The sequence below is a fragment of the Pleurodeles waltl genome, chromosome 2_1 (genome assembly GCF_031143425.1).
Source record: "Pleurodeles waltl isolate 20211129_DDA chromosome 2_1, aPleWal1.hap1.20221129, whole genome shotgun sequence".
Taxonomy (NCBI): Eukaryota; Metazoa; Chordata; class Amphibia; order Caudata; family Salamandridae; genus Pleurodeles; species Pleurodeles waltl.
The window spans coordinates 49,178,113-49,191,021 of record NC_090438.1 but is presented as its reverse complement, the minus strand read 5'-3'; the positions used below and the strand labels follow the sequence as shown (position 1 = coordinate 49,191,021).

At 43.8% G+C, this 12,909-nt stretch overlaps 1 protein-coding gene across 1 annotated transcript in view; it reads left to right on the top strand.

Moving 5' to 3' along the window:
• The window catches only part of IGBP1 (immunoglobulin binding protein 1), a 45,577-nt gene that overhangs the window by 19,146 nt on the left and 13,522 nt on the right, over positions 1 to 12,909 (top strand). Inside the window, exon 4 of the mRNA XM_069209891.1 lies at positions 9,205 to 9,287. Within this exon, the coding sequence (XP_069065992.1) occupies positions 9,205 to 9,287 (83 nt within the window). The remainder of the gene's footprint in view (positions 1 to 9,204; positions 9,288 to 12,909) is intronic.

Here is a 12,909-nt window from a genome sequence, read left to right as displayed (position 1 = left end):
GCCTTACGAGCCACCCCCTTCCCTTGACCTGTTTAAAGTGCACATGTTCACAAAGGTAAATAGAAATGGTGCTTACCCGACCAGCATCGTCACCTGCTTAAGCCTTTTACCCAACAATGGCTGTTAAGGATATGGTACTGTGGGGTGCAGGTAGACCACCGCTAGTTCCGTACACAGGTTCTTCCTGGAAGCACCCATTGTAAGGTCTAAAGTAACATGCTAGTAGCCAGAAGTTAAAATTAGACATGCAAAAGCATGCTCGCTTCTGGTGAGAATAAGCAAAGACACTACTTAACTATAGGTACAAATACTTGTGAAACCCACGATTGGCCACAGCCATAATGTCAGACCCAGGGCCAGGATAGCATAGAGTTTAGGTAAGCTGATCTCCGGCTACCATCCTGGCCTGTAAAGTTTCAGTCTTTTGTTGGTACCTTTCCCCGAACAGCATAGATGTTTAAACATCACTGAGTTTTGATATAAGAGGACACAGGGCTTCCAGGAAGACAACAATTTACAAAAATGATTAAATGTTCCTAGGACCCGGTAGTAGTATCACCGGGCTGCACGCTCTGTTACTGGGCCGTTTCGGTTCAAGTTTATTTGAACATTTCATAAAACAGCAGTTTAGTATGGGGTCATCAGGCTCCAGAAACGATATGACCGCTTGTCTGCATGTACGAATTCCAGCTCAGGGCAAATGCAAGTTAGATGCTACAGGTTTTCGCTGTTTGCCCCAGGCGACATTGCAGTAAGTGAAGTTTCAGATGTAGCGGTTATGTACAGGCCAAGTACAGCATTTGCATTCTTTAGGAGTAACTATTGATAACCATCCAGCGTGACCTCTTTTAGCAAAGTTCTCTTTATCCTTTAAGAATGACTTGTTTGCTGCTGCGGATTTCACTAGTTTTTTGAAGACCGTGTATGAGTGTGTCAATGCCCAGAGGTTTTCAAGGTGCAGGTTCTTTAGTGACTGGTCCAAATTATCTTTCAAGCTACTGGCACTGCCCTCCTTGCTGATTGCTAGCCACAAGATGTGTTGATTGCAGCTTGCCTTAGTTTGAAGCAGGTCTTGACTATTGCTCCCTGCTGCCCAATTGATTGCCTTTTAAGGCCAAACTCCAGCCAAATTTGGCTAGGGGAGATATTCCTTGTTAGCTTAAATACATAGCAATAGGTTTTTACTTTGAGGTTGTCCCTTAAGGCCGAGCTGCGCCCCAGAAGAGTCTTGCTGCTGTATGTCAGAGATGGTAGAGTTTTTACCGGTGTGAGCTTCAGCAGTGGGTCTAATGTTGGGCCTTTCAACATCTTATGCACAGTAGTGAATGCTGTGATGAGGGCGTTGCACTTATTGTTGATGGCTTGGAGCTTTTTAATTGCCTATTCCCCCGTCATCCAAAAGCAGCCATACCTACTTATGTAGGTTTACAACCTCTAAGGTGTGAGTGCAGACGTGACAGGTTACTTTTTTGATTCCCATTTCCATTGCTGACTGTTAACACCTTGGTTTTGTTCCTGTTGATGACAAAGCTATTCTGTAATGCATGTTGATGCAGCTTGTTGATCAGTTACTGAAGGCAAACTTTGGTCAGGCTGTAACTTTGGTCAGGCTGTATAGGTCTACGTCGTCCGCATATAAGAGTTGGGTCAGGCCAAAAGTGCTTAGGCAGGGGCATGGCTGTTGACTGCATCGAGCAGGGGAGAGGTCGCCATAAAAAGGCTCACTTGATAAATGCTTGACAGGCATTTAGAGATGTTAAGTTAGCCAGGATAGTGCACTGACCATGTCTAAACAGTGACTTCTATCCTGGTGCCTTATATCCTGGTGGCTTCAACTTATATCCACAAAACTTTGGGCCATATTCACACATTTTAGGAATAGCGACTACCTAATTGTGATTGTCTGCAAAATGCAATTAGGAAATTGCTATTCCTAATATATGAAACGCATTCAGCTTCATTTAGCGATTCCTAGTGGGTCGCAATTTGTCTTACCTCATGAAAATTAATTTGCGACTCATTAGGAATTGCAGCCGCACAGGGATGGTGGCCTGCTGTGGTCAGAAGACCACCATGTCTGATTGCTTTCTAATAAAGCAATTTCTTTTTATGCAGTCCGTTTTCTTTTAAGGAAAACAGGATGCATTTAAAAAGGAAAAAAAATAAACTTGTTTCGGTTTTTTTTTTTTTTTTTTTTTTTTTTTTTTTAAAGAGTAGGCAGTGGTCTGTGAGACCACTGCCTGGTCTTAAAAAATATTTTTATCAACATTCACAAAGGGGAAGGAATCCTATGAAGACCCCTTCCTATTTGCAAATGGTTAGCACCTCCTTTACGGTGCCAGTAAAAAAATAAAATAAAAATAAAAATGTGTTGCAACCGTAACTTGTCGCAATTCATACATACCATTGCGAATGGTATAAGAAAGGAACGCCCTAAACATGCTCCTTTAAAATACTGATTCGCAAACCCAAATTGCAATTTGGTAACAGGTTACCGAACCGCAATTTTGGCTTTTGTACATTTTAAAAAACCTTTTATGTGATGGCAAACAGCATGATTTTGCGAATCAGGCCATTTGTGGCTTCAAAAAAGGTTTCGCGCATATGACCCTTTGTTGTTTATCATCTGGTCATGACTTTGTGAGAAACTACAGAGGGTAAAGCGAATGCCCTTTGCAAGTTCTTCTTTCTGTCTGATCGGAGTGCTCCCAGGTGGATGCACGGAGTTCTTTTGTAGCAGGAAACTCATTGTAGGTTGGTATGAGTGATGTAGACCGCCAGCTGATCTAGCATGATTAGCGCTGCATGTTTGCTCTTGCATGAGTGCTTAGTGCTTACTATCCGGTCTGATAGTGTATCCCTACAGTGTACCACATCCATCTCAATCAGTTTAGCAAAGCCACATACTTTGAAAATTGTTTTGTATGTCCTGTTGACCCTTTGTTTACTTTATAGGTTATGGGGTTTAACCTTGACGAGAAGTGTTATTAGTTTGTGGAAAGTTTGCCTACTACAAATGCTATACATACCTGTATGCATGATTATTTTTAACCGTGGAAGACTAAGGCCCTGATGCACATCATTACCTTGTCTGTGCCTTTATACAGAACCTTGATGGATGTGGCATAGTTCATCCAGTGGAATTCAGACCTGTGGCCTTATGGTTACGCAGACAACTGCAGTGTATGTGATATTCCATAGATTATCTTCTGTCCTAATCCTTGATGAAACACTGTCATCCCAATAATTCTGCCTTCATCTTATTTCAGGTAGTCTGATGCTGACCATGTCATGACCCGGAACATTGGTTCTGTGGGACTCTTTTTCTAAATACATACAGCCCAGTTCTCTCTGTCGCTCTTCAGATTACACTGTTCTGATTATTCACAAACCTACATATAAATGTCAGCAAAATCAATTAAAGTGCAGGAGGCACAGTGCTTAAAAGTTGCAGTGGCGTGCAGTATTTACATTTATACATATATACACTGGGATGTCTCAGTGTTTAGTAAACAAGAGATAGTCCAGAATACATTCACAAGTTCCTGTCAGCAATTTAATTGAACATCAGACAATCCCCTCTAAAATTGTCAACATTTCGTTTCTGAATGCAGTGTGCGACAGACGCAGGGGGCTCGCTGCTCTGTGAACACACAACCTGTTGTCGTGCAGAGATATTGTTATTATTGCACACAAAGAGCACTGATGCAGGCATCGACTTTGTTACCTTAACCCACACCGAGGAATGCACACTGCTTGGAGGTGAAATACCAGACGGCATGTTTTGTCCTGAGGAGGCCCTTATGAATTTGACAGGAAGGTTGAAACATTGACAGTTTAAGAGGGGATTGTCTCATTGGTTTAATTGATTTGCTGACATTTATATGTATGTGTGTGAATAAATAGAGCAGTATATTCCGCCGACCCACCAGACTCCTGCGGTCCACGTCCTTCTTCCTCACAGACACCCCCTGGAACCGCGGATCCAACAACTGAGGGCACTCCTTCTCTGGCCTGGCAGCCAAAGATTGAAACAACTTTCCCCTGCACCTCAGGAATGCAGCGTCGCTTCGGGAATTCAGGAAAGGACTCAAAACATGGCTGTTTGAATGAACAGAGCCGCGTGAAGCAGCAAGCAACTCCAGCACTTTAAGACCCTCACGGGTGATTTGCCACACTTAATAAATCCTGATTGGTTCATATATTCTGAAGACCTATAGAGAGAGTTTGGTTGTATATATAAATGAGTCCCCCAGAACCAATGTTTGTTTACATGTCTTACCCCGGTCATGATATTGGGCATAAGTGGTTTTTCCTGTGCATCATTACATGTCACAAACTAGGTCTGACCCCTTACATGCGAGGTGATCCTAGGTGTACAGTCAGAGTAGGCTGCATGGAAATGATAGTTCAACTGCATCATTCTGAAATGTTTGTGCCTAAATTGAAAAGAAATTCCTTAAAATTGCAGGGTAAAAAGCACACCCAGTATAAATGGGCAACTGCTCCTCAAGTATGTAGTGTGCTTTGCTTGCATTAAAAGAACATGAATTATAAGTAGTCTTTGAGATGTAGTCTGATGGAAAGGTAGGTGTTCACTTACTGTCATGCCCATGTTAAAATTACTTTTAAGTGTTAAATGTGCCCTGTTGTGAAAATATATCGACTAAGCCTTTGAAGATAGTGTGCTCTATTGGAAAACCACTTCTTTTTTTGTGTTCTTCCTGTGCTATCTACTAGAATGCCTTTCTTGGTGTGTTTACTTTATTCTGCACTTTGTAAATCAGATATGCCTCTGGGAGTTAAACTCTATTGCAGCAGGGCCTCCTCATGTTTGTGTGTGTTTATGCACTTATAATTACATTTTGGCAGCAAACACAACTTATTGACGGTATTTGCCCTAAGGGCTAGAAGTTCATCAGGAGAGCGGATCTTGACTGTCTAGAAGTTCTTGCAGCTTTTCTGTGAGTGGTACAGAATGGATCTCCTCTTCCCTTTTCAAACTCCTGACCCTAACACACCCAGACTGCCTTTTCCTAGCTAACCTTCCTTTTTCCTATTTTCCTTGTCACTTATGCGGATCTCATGTTATCACTCCTCATTCTATTTTAATAGATAGTCCCGCTTCTGCCACTTTCTTCCCAAACCCCCCCGCCCGCCCATAGGGATGCTTCTCCTGTTCAACTTCTCGTCCTGACACTATTTTTTTTTCTCTTATCCTCTTCCCTCTTCATATTTGCATGAAGTTCTGTAGGCTTCTCTTTCACCCAAGCTCTCTATACAGGCCTCTAAACATTATAAAAATGTTACTAGACGTGCAGGTCGAGTAGCTTGAATAATTTGTAATGTACTTGACCTGTAAACTGTTCTCAAATTGTGTGATCCTATGCAAATATTGTAGTTTAGTCTCCTTTTTCTTCATTCTCACATATGAGTGCACCTTCAGATATGTGAGTTCAGCATTTCTGCTGTTAAAAATAAATAAATCTTTGTTTGATTAAATACACTAAACGTTTGTTCCCTGTAAAATAAATCTAGCCCACATATAGGGTACACATGATCCATGCATGGCTTGCCTCTTAGTTTACTAATAGCTTTGCCAACAGGGCAGGAGTGTTTCTCAGTTTATGCATAAACACTCACTTTTAATAAATATATAAAGCATAATGTGGTAGCGCACTGTCATTTACAGACCTGGCATTTCCAAGAAATGGCCAAAAACCTTCCCACTAACTTGCAGCTTTACTGATAAAACTATATAGTGTATTAACAATAATCTGTGAAAATTGGATTCCAGAAAACATATCATTTGCACATCACCAAGTAAAGTGTTCTGACTTTTTTTCATCCTATTCAAATATTTTTTTCATCACACAAGTACAAAAAATGGTCTTTCACAGCTACTGAAATATATTTTGAAATGTTTGTAAAGGTGACTTAGTTATCTGAATGTTGTGTGTAAGGAAAAACCTGATACCAAAAGCCTTTTATTTCACATAGGTCAGACAGTTCAACTTAAAAAAAAAAATCCTTGAACTCTGCAATGGCGAGGAAAAGTATTTGCATTGCAAGAAGACAAACTGACTTTTGACCTCTGTCTCTGAACACAGAGCAAATGTGACAAGAATACGATTTAAAGGCATCTTAATTGCTAATTCAGTTTGTGACTGAACAGAACACCTGTTCTTTGTCCACTTGCCAGAAGAGTCACGTAGGATCTAGAAATAGCTCAACCTCATAAAATAAAACTCACCAGAGCAAGTGGTCGAGTAGATTGGTGGTAGAACCACCATGCGGCTGTAGGAAAGTAGCCTCTTTTCTTGCATGGTTACCCCCACTATTTGCCTGCTGTCAGTGTGTTTTGACTGTGTTCACTGGGATTCTTCTAACTAGGACCCTAGTGACTGTGCATTCGCCCTCTAAATTTGGTTGGTGGGACTTCACACACCCCACATTTGGCATACTCGTGCCCCCATATAAGTCCCTATTACATGGTACCCAGGGCATTGGGGCACCAGGGGTTCTCCATGGGCTTCAGCATGTGTTAAGCCACCCATGGGAGCCCATGTAAAATGTGTTTGCAGGCCTGCCATTGTAGCCTGCATGAAAAGGTGCATGCACCCTTTCACTTCAGGTCATTGCATCAAGTCACTGTAAGTTACCCCTATGGTAGGCCCTCCTAGTCCAGAGGGCAGGGTGCAGGTATCTGTGTGGGAGGTCACCCCTACATGAGCAGAAGTGCCCCTACGAACTCCAGCTCCATTTTCCTGGACTTCATAAGTGCTGGAAAGCCATTTTACCCATGTACTGGACACTAGTCACTACCCGTGCCCAGCTACATAATGGTAACTCCAAACCTGGACATTTTTGCTATCGAACATGTCGGACTCCTAACCCAATACTGTTGCTAGTATTGGTTGTATGATTCCATGCACTCTGGGGGCTCCTTAGAGGACCCCCCACCTTTTGCTCCTACCAGTTTGCAAGGTTTTCCCGGGCAGCCCATGCTGCTGCCATCCTACAGACAGGTTTCTGCCCCTCTGCTGCTTGACCAGCTCAAGCCCAGGAGGGCAGAACAATGGATTTCCTTTAGGAGAGAGTGGCAACATCCTCTTCCTTTAGAAATAAGTGTTACATGGCTTGGGAGGGGTAGCCTCCCCAAGTCACTGGTATGCTTTGAAGGGCACGTTTGGTGCCTTCCATGCATAAAGTGGTTGTCACTAGTCCAGGGACCTCTGGACCCTGCTCTGGTGCGAAACTGGACAATGGAAAAGGAAGTAACCACTCCCCTGCCCATCAATACGCCAGGGGTGGTGCCCAGAGCTCCTCCAGGTGGTCAGTTGATTCTGCAGTCTTGAATGCAAGATGGACAAAGGCCTCTGGGACCATCTGAGTGGCCAGGAGCGGCAGGTGTCATCACAGCCCCCTCCTGATAGGTGATCATCCCGCAAGATGACCAATCCCCCTTCCTGGGCTATTTGGGGTCCTCAGATTCGACGTGCAAGATTCCAGCAGGACTCCTCTGCATCGTTTACTTCACCTTCTGGCCATTGGAACTGAAACTGGACCCTCCAGGAACCGAGAATCTGCATCCACAGCGACGACTCTGCTTGCAACATTGTTTCCATGGCTCCTTCCAGTAACTGCAACATTTCAGCGGCTGTGCATCCTCTGAGGGTGACACATCTTCAGTCTGCACGAGAAGCAAAAATGAATCTCCCTTGGAGTGAAGGAGTCACTCCCCTGAATGAGCAGGCACAAACTTCAACGGCGACTGGCTGCATGGATCTCCTCTCCTTCAGAGCTGCGTGGATCCTGCATCACAGGTAGTGGTCTGGAGTGGTCCCCTTGGTCCTCTCTGCCAGCTGTCCAACTTTGGAGACGGTTAGTCCTTGCTTTTCCACGCAGTATAGTACCCCCATGCACTGCGTCTCTTGCAGCTTCCGAGGCTTGTTGCCATCTCCCTGAAGTGATCCTCAGGCTCTGTTTTGCTTCAGCCCTCTGCGTACTTCTCCAGTGACGTAGTGGGCTGCATGGGCCTCACCGCATCTCCTGTGCTTGCTGCGGCCAGTCCTGTGACTCTCCTCACTGCTGAGGGTCACCTGGGACTCCCCTCCCTGGGTTGAGTCCTCCTGGACCTTGCTGGTCCCCGGCAGCTCCGCATTTCTTCTTCCACAACATTTTACTTTGCCAAGGCTTATTGGTGGTGTTTTTTTTAAGCTACTGACAGACTGCAATCCTTCTTCTGGCATGGGACGTCGACTGCATCACTTCAGGAACTCTTCAGCTTCTCCATTGTTGCACTGCTGACTGTTTTCGTTCACTGTCGACCTGGTCCTGCATCCACAGACCAGTGGGTAGTGGCTTCTGCCACAACCGGACACTCCAACATAAACTGTACTTGGTCCCATTCCTTTACAGGTTTTCCTCTACCAGGATCCACCTTTGGTTTCTTGCAGTCTTGTCTGGGTCTTGCAAAATCCTCTTCTGAAGTCGTTTTGGTGGGTTTGGGGAGAACCAGTTACCTCTTTTCTCCTGGTTGCTGAGGGCCATTCTGGTACTTACCATGTGGGGTTCCTAGTTCTTCCAGCTCCCCTATACTGATTCCACTTCCTTAGGTGGGGGCCCAACCCTACCATATTACTTTCACATTCCACTTACTTACTAATTATATGGTTTGCCCCCCCACCCAAGGCCTTTGGTACTGACTATTGTTTTCACTGTTTTCTATTGCATTTTATGCTAATCACTTACTCCTAATGTGTACATAATAGTGTTTACTTGCCTCCAGTTGGGGTATTGCCTATACAGTAGTTTAGTATTTGTGTTACCATATCAAAGTACCTTTATTTTTGTAACACTGTGGTTATTTCATGTGTGTGAGTGTTGTGCGACTATAGTGGTTTTGCCTAAGCTTTGCATGTCTCCTAGATAAGTCTTGGCTGCTCATCCACAGCTACCTCTAGAGAACCCGGGCTTCCTAGGCACTGACAACACCTCACTAATAGGGGATACCTGGACCTGATAATCACGCCATAGGTGCTCACCACACACCAGGCCAGCTTCCTACAGAGGCTCTCTTGTTTACCCTGCCATTCTTAATTGAAGTCATTGTTCTCAAGGTTCATTCTTGCCTCATGCTCTTGTTCCTTCGTGTGTGTTGCTCAGGGCTTCTGACTCGCTTGATTCTCTTCTTCTTTCCAGCTGGCTTTGTCATCCCGTGGTGCAAGGCGAGCAAGACCGCCAATGAAGCCTTTCATCCTGACCAGAGATGCAGCCCAGGCCAAGTAAGTGACCTCTACCATCTCTGTGCCAGTGCCACAGGCATTGGTTTCACATTACCTGTTTCGGGTGCAAGTTGACGCATTTGCCTCATGAGCGTACCCAGTCCCCACCCATCACATAGGAAAGGCCAGACTAGCAAAGCGCCAGTTGGCACCACCATGAGCTGCCACCTGCTGACATGCTGTGCAAAAGTATGTCGCCATCACATTCTCCAGATGCAGCCTATCAAAGGAGCTTAAACAGGAGGGTCCTAGTGTCAGCACTAGAGTGCAAGACATATTGTCACTATTTCAAATAAAATACATTTAGATTGATTGACTCTACAAGGAACCAATATTCATATAAAATAGTTATTGAGAACATCCAGGTCTCCTTGTCCAGCACTGAAAGGATCCGGATCTAAAATTAGGACCCCTACTGCAATGATATAGGTTCTGTACCAAACTGATTAGGTGAACACGTAGTGTATGAACTGTTTGGCGAAGCAGAAGATGGACCCTATTGATGCAAGAGGCAGGTGTATGCCTCCCAGACATGGTTAAAGCATCTCTTTTAGACCTCACAATAAAAAAAAAAAAAAAAAAAAAGAACTCCCCCAATATAATAGTTAGGCCCTGGAATCGGGGGAGAACAACATTAATTAACAATAAACATCCCAACCTAATCTATCTACTTCATATGGGAAATTAATCCTGAATAACTACTGATCCAGCAATATCCTTCATAGATTTGTTTCATTCTTATAATTTTCTTTCAGTTACATTAATTTAATTATTTAATAATGTAAATGCCTCTGTGGTAATGTGAAATGTCCAGGCATTATTTGTGACCATATTGTTTAACATTTGTGTTGTGGGGCTGCAATTCTGCTGCACTTCAGTTGTATGACCATGTGCCATTTAGCCCTTGGCACACTTATGCTAGCCAGGATCATAAAATCAAGGCTGATCACATGATATAGTTGTAGGGTTAGATACTAAAACGGTTTACACAGGCGTTCAATGATGGGCATACCCCAATAGTTCTTTAACTTGTAAAAGAAAAAGATTGTGATTACATTATAGGTACAATTTTTGCAGGTTGAATCATTTCTGGGTGCATGTGCTGTGTATTTTCCGCCATATAGCAGTTGAGTCTGAAATTCTCTTCTTAGTCCTGTTTCTTCTTCTTTTTTTTTTTTTTTTTTTTTTTTTTTTTTTTTTTGTGGACAGCTGAGTCTGTTACCATTTGGTGACTTGTCTATCCGACTTGTGACATCAGATGCCTGCCTCAGAAGTTTGTGTGTGGTTACTGTCTTATGTTATGTTTGGGGTCTGGAAGCAACAGTTGAACCTTTAAAGATGATGAAAGAGAAGTAAAGAAAGTCGACAGATTGTTGAGAGAATTCTGAAAGAAAATAAATCTACAATCAACATCATGTACAAAGGGGGAGAAGATAACCGAAATCCATTGAAAAACAAAGTAGGTCCAACACGTGGTTGAGTGGGTTGGTCCGTCAATGCACTGCTAGGGCGTTAGAATTGCTGGGCGCTATGAAGAAAATGCCCTTTAGATTGCTCCCTGAGTGCTGCAATAAAGTTGCCCAGAGAGACAGCCACCAAGTCCTGCAAGCTTTTCCTACGTAGGGACACAGCACCAAGGGCTCTGAAGCGTGTGCCAAGTTCAAGCCAAAGACCCTTCAAAGGATGGAGAAGCAGAGACGGGTACCTTTCATATGCAGGCCCAGAAGAAAGACAGCTTGTCACAAGAGACCTCAGATTATCGAGCGAGTGGGAAGCTGAAGTGGCTCAGGGAGACTTTGAAACTGCAGTGGAGACAATTGATTCAGCACAGGAGCAGTCTCAGAAGAAGCCGAAGGAGAGGTGTGTGCAAGTAACACACTAAAAACATGAGTCAACTTAGCTGAAGACTTAAGAATCGAAACCTGCAAAGAATATCTCTGTGCTGAAGCACTCTGACCGAAGGCAAGTAAAATAAGAGACTCCTAGGTCCCATTCTAAAGACACTGATAGAGTACGCCCTCTTCCCTTCCTCCTCCCAAAAAAAAAACAAAAAACTTTGGCATCAACAGATTAGCAAGAGTGGAAGAGAACAAGGAAGCCAGCAGCTGAAACCTCTGCACCAACAACAAAGAGAACACTTCCGCCTGAGCTCAACATCAAAGATAGGGCGCTCTAAGTTGAACAAAAGAGGAAGCAGCTGGAGGCCAAGATGGCAGCAATATTAATAAAGAAAAAGGATTTTGATGCTTTCTTTGGGAATTTCGAATCCCAGCAAAACTTTTAATGGAGAAGAGCTATGAGGATGCAGAGTTTGTCAACCGCGAGCCTCCAAACATTCCATAGACACAGAAAGAAAGATGTTCTACGAAGAGGATGACCCTGAGGCTTGGGGAATTTTCCAGGACCGCAGCAGCGTTGCAGACCAGTGGCATGATCTCGACAATGACTCACCAGAAGAGGGAGTTGACACGTACCAGTCTATGCCTTTGTGTTCGGATTACATTGCCATGTATAACAGTGGTGAAGAGGGCGGCTGACAAATATGGGGCCCAGCTGGAGGAAGAAGACACACTCCTCCCCTCACAAAGCAAGTGTCCATTCCTGCCGATGCTACCCAGGGAAGAAGAGAGTCATTTAAAGAACTGGCGACCTGCAAACTGAAAAGGTAGAGGATAGAAATTAAATACAAACGCTCTACGCTAGACCAGCCCTACCTATGAGGTAATGAGACAGTGGACTCAATCATTGTGGCTACTGTGAGGAAGATGGACAACGTTCCAACATCAACTGGACCACCTCCTAAAAATTAGTCAAAGAATTGAGATGTTGGGGTGAAAATGTAAGAGTAGCTACAACGCAATGGCACGTCTCAAAATCCAACACCCTTTTGAACGGATATGCCTGCTAACTTTGGGGGAAAAGTGGGAGAGGTAATGAAACACCTCCCAGAGCAATATCAAAAAAGGACAAGCTTGTTCACAGAGGAAGGAAAAACAATACCCAACACGTGCCTAAAGTCTGCACTAGATGCTGCAGGCATGGCAAGTTCGCAGTTGGTGACTGGGATAATCCTAAGAAGTCACGCATAGCTGCAAGTGTCAGGTTTTAGGAAAGAGGTGCAGGCTATTATAATCAACCCCACCTTCAATTGAGGGAACCTGTTAGACCCCACAGTGGACAACACACAGCACACAAAACTTAAGCTCACAGGCTTGTTATCAGTTAAAGATGGAATTTATTCTAAAAACGAGAGAGGTTAATAACTCTACCATTCCCAATAGACTTGTCTCTCAGCTTAATTCAGCATTTTAGATGTTTGAACTGATGCTCTCTCATCTTGCAAAACAGCACCTTATATCCCTAAGAAGGCAGATCAATTTGCAATGAACCAGATAGTGGAGCCACCATAGTTGTTTTGTGTTGTATTCAAAACAGTCACTGGGTGATGTTTATGTTCAGACCTCTGTTGCTGGAGTAGAGAGGCTCTCAACATGAAGCAAAACCTGTTTAAACAGCACAGCAGGTGCTCGAGGATGGACATACACTGAAATGAAAGCACAGACTTTACCCAGAGATCAGAGCAAGTTGCTCTATTGCATCTTGTTAGAAATGGGGTTTTTCC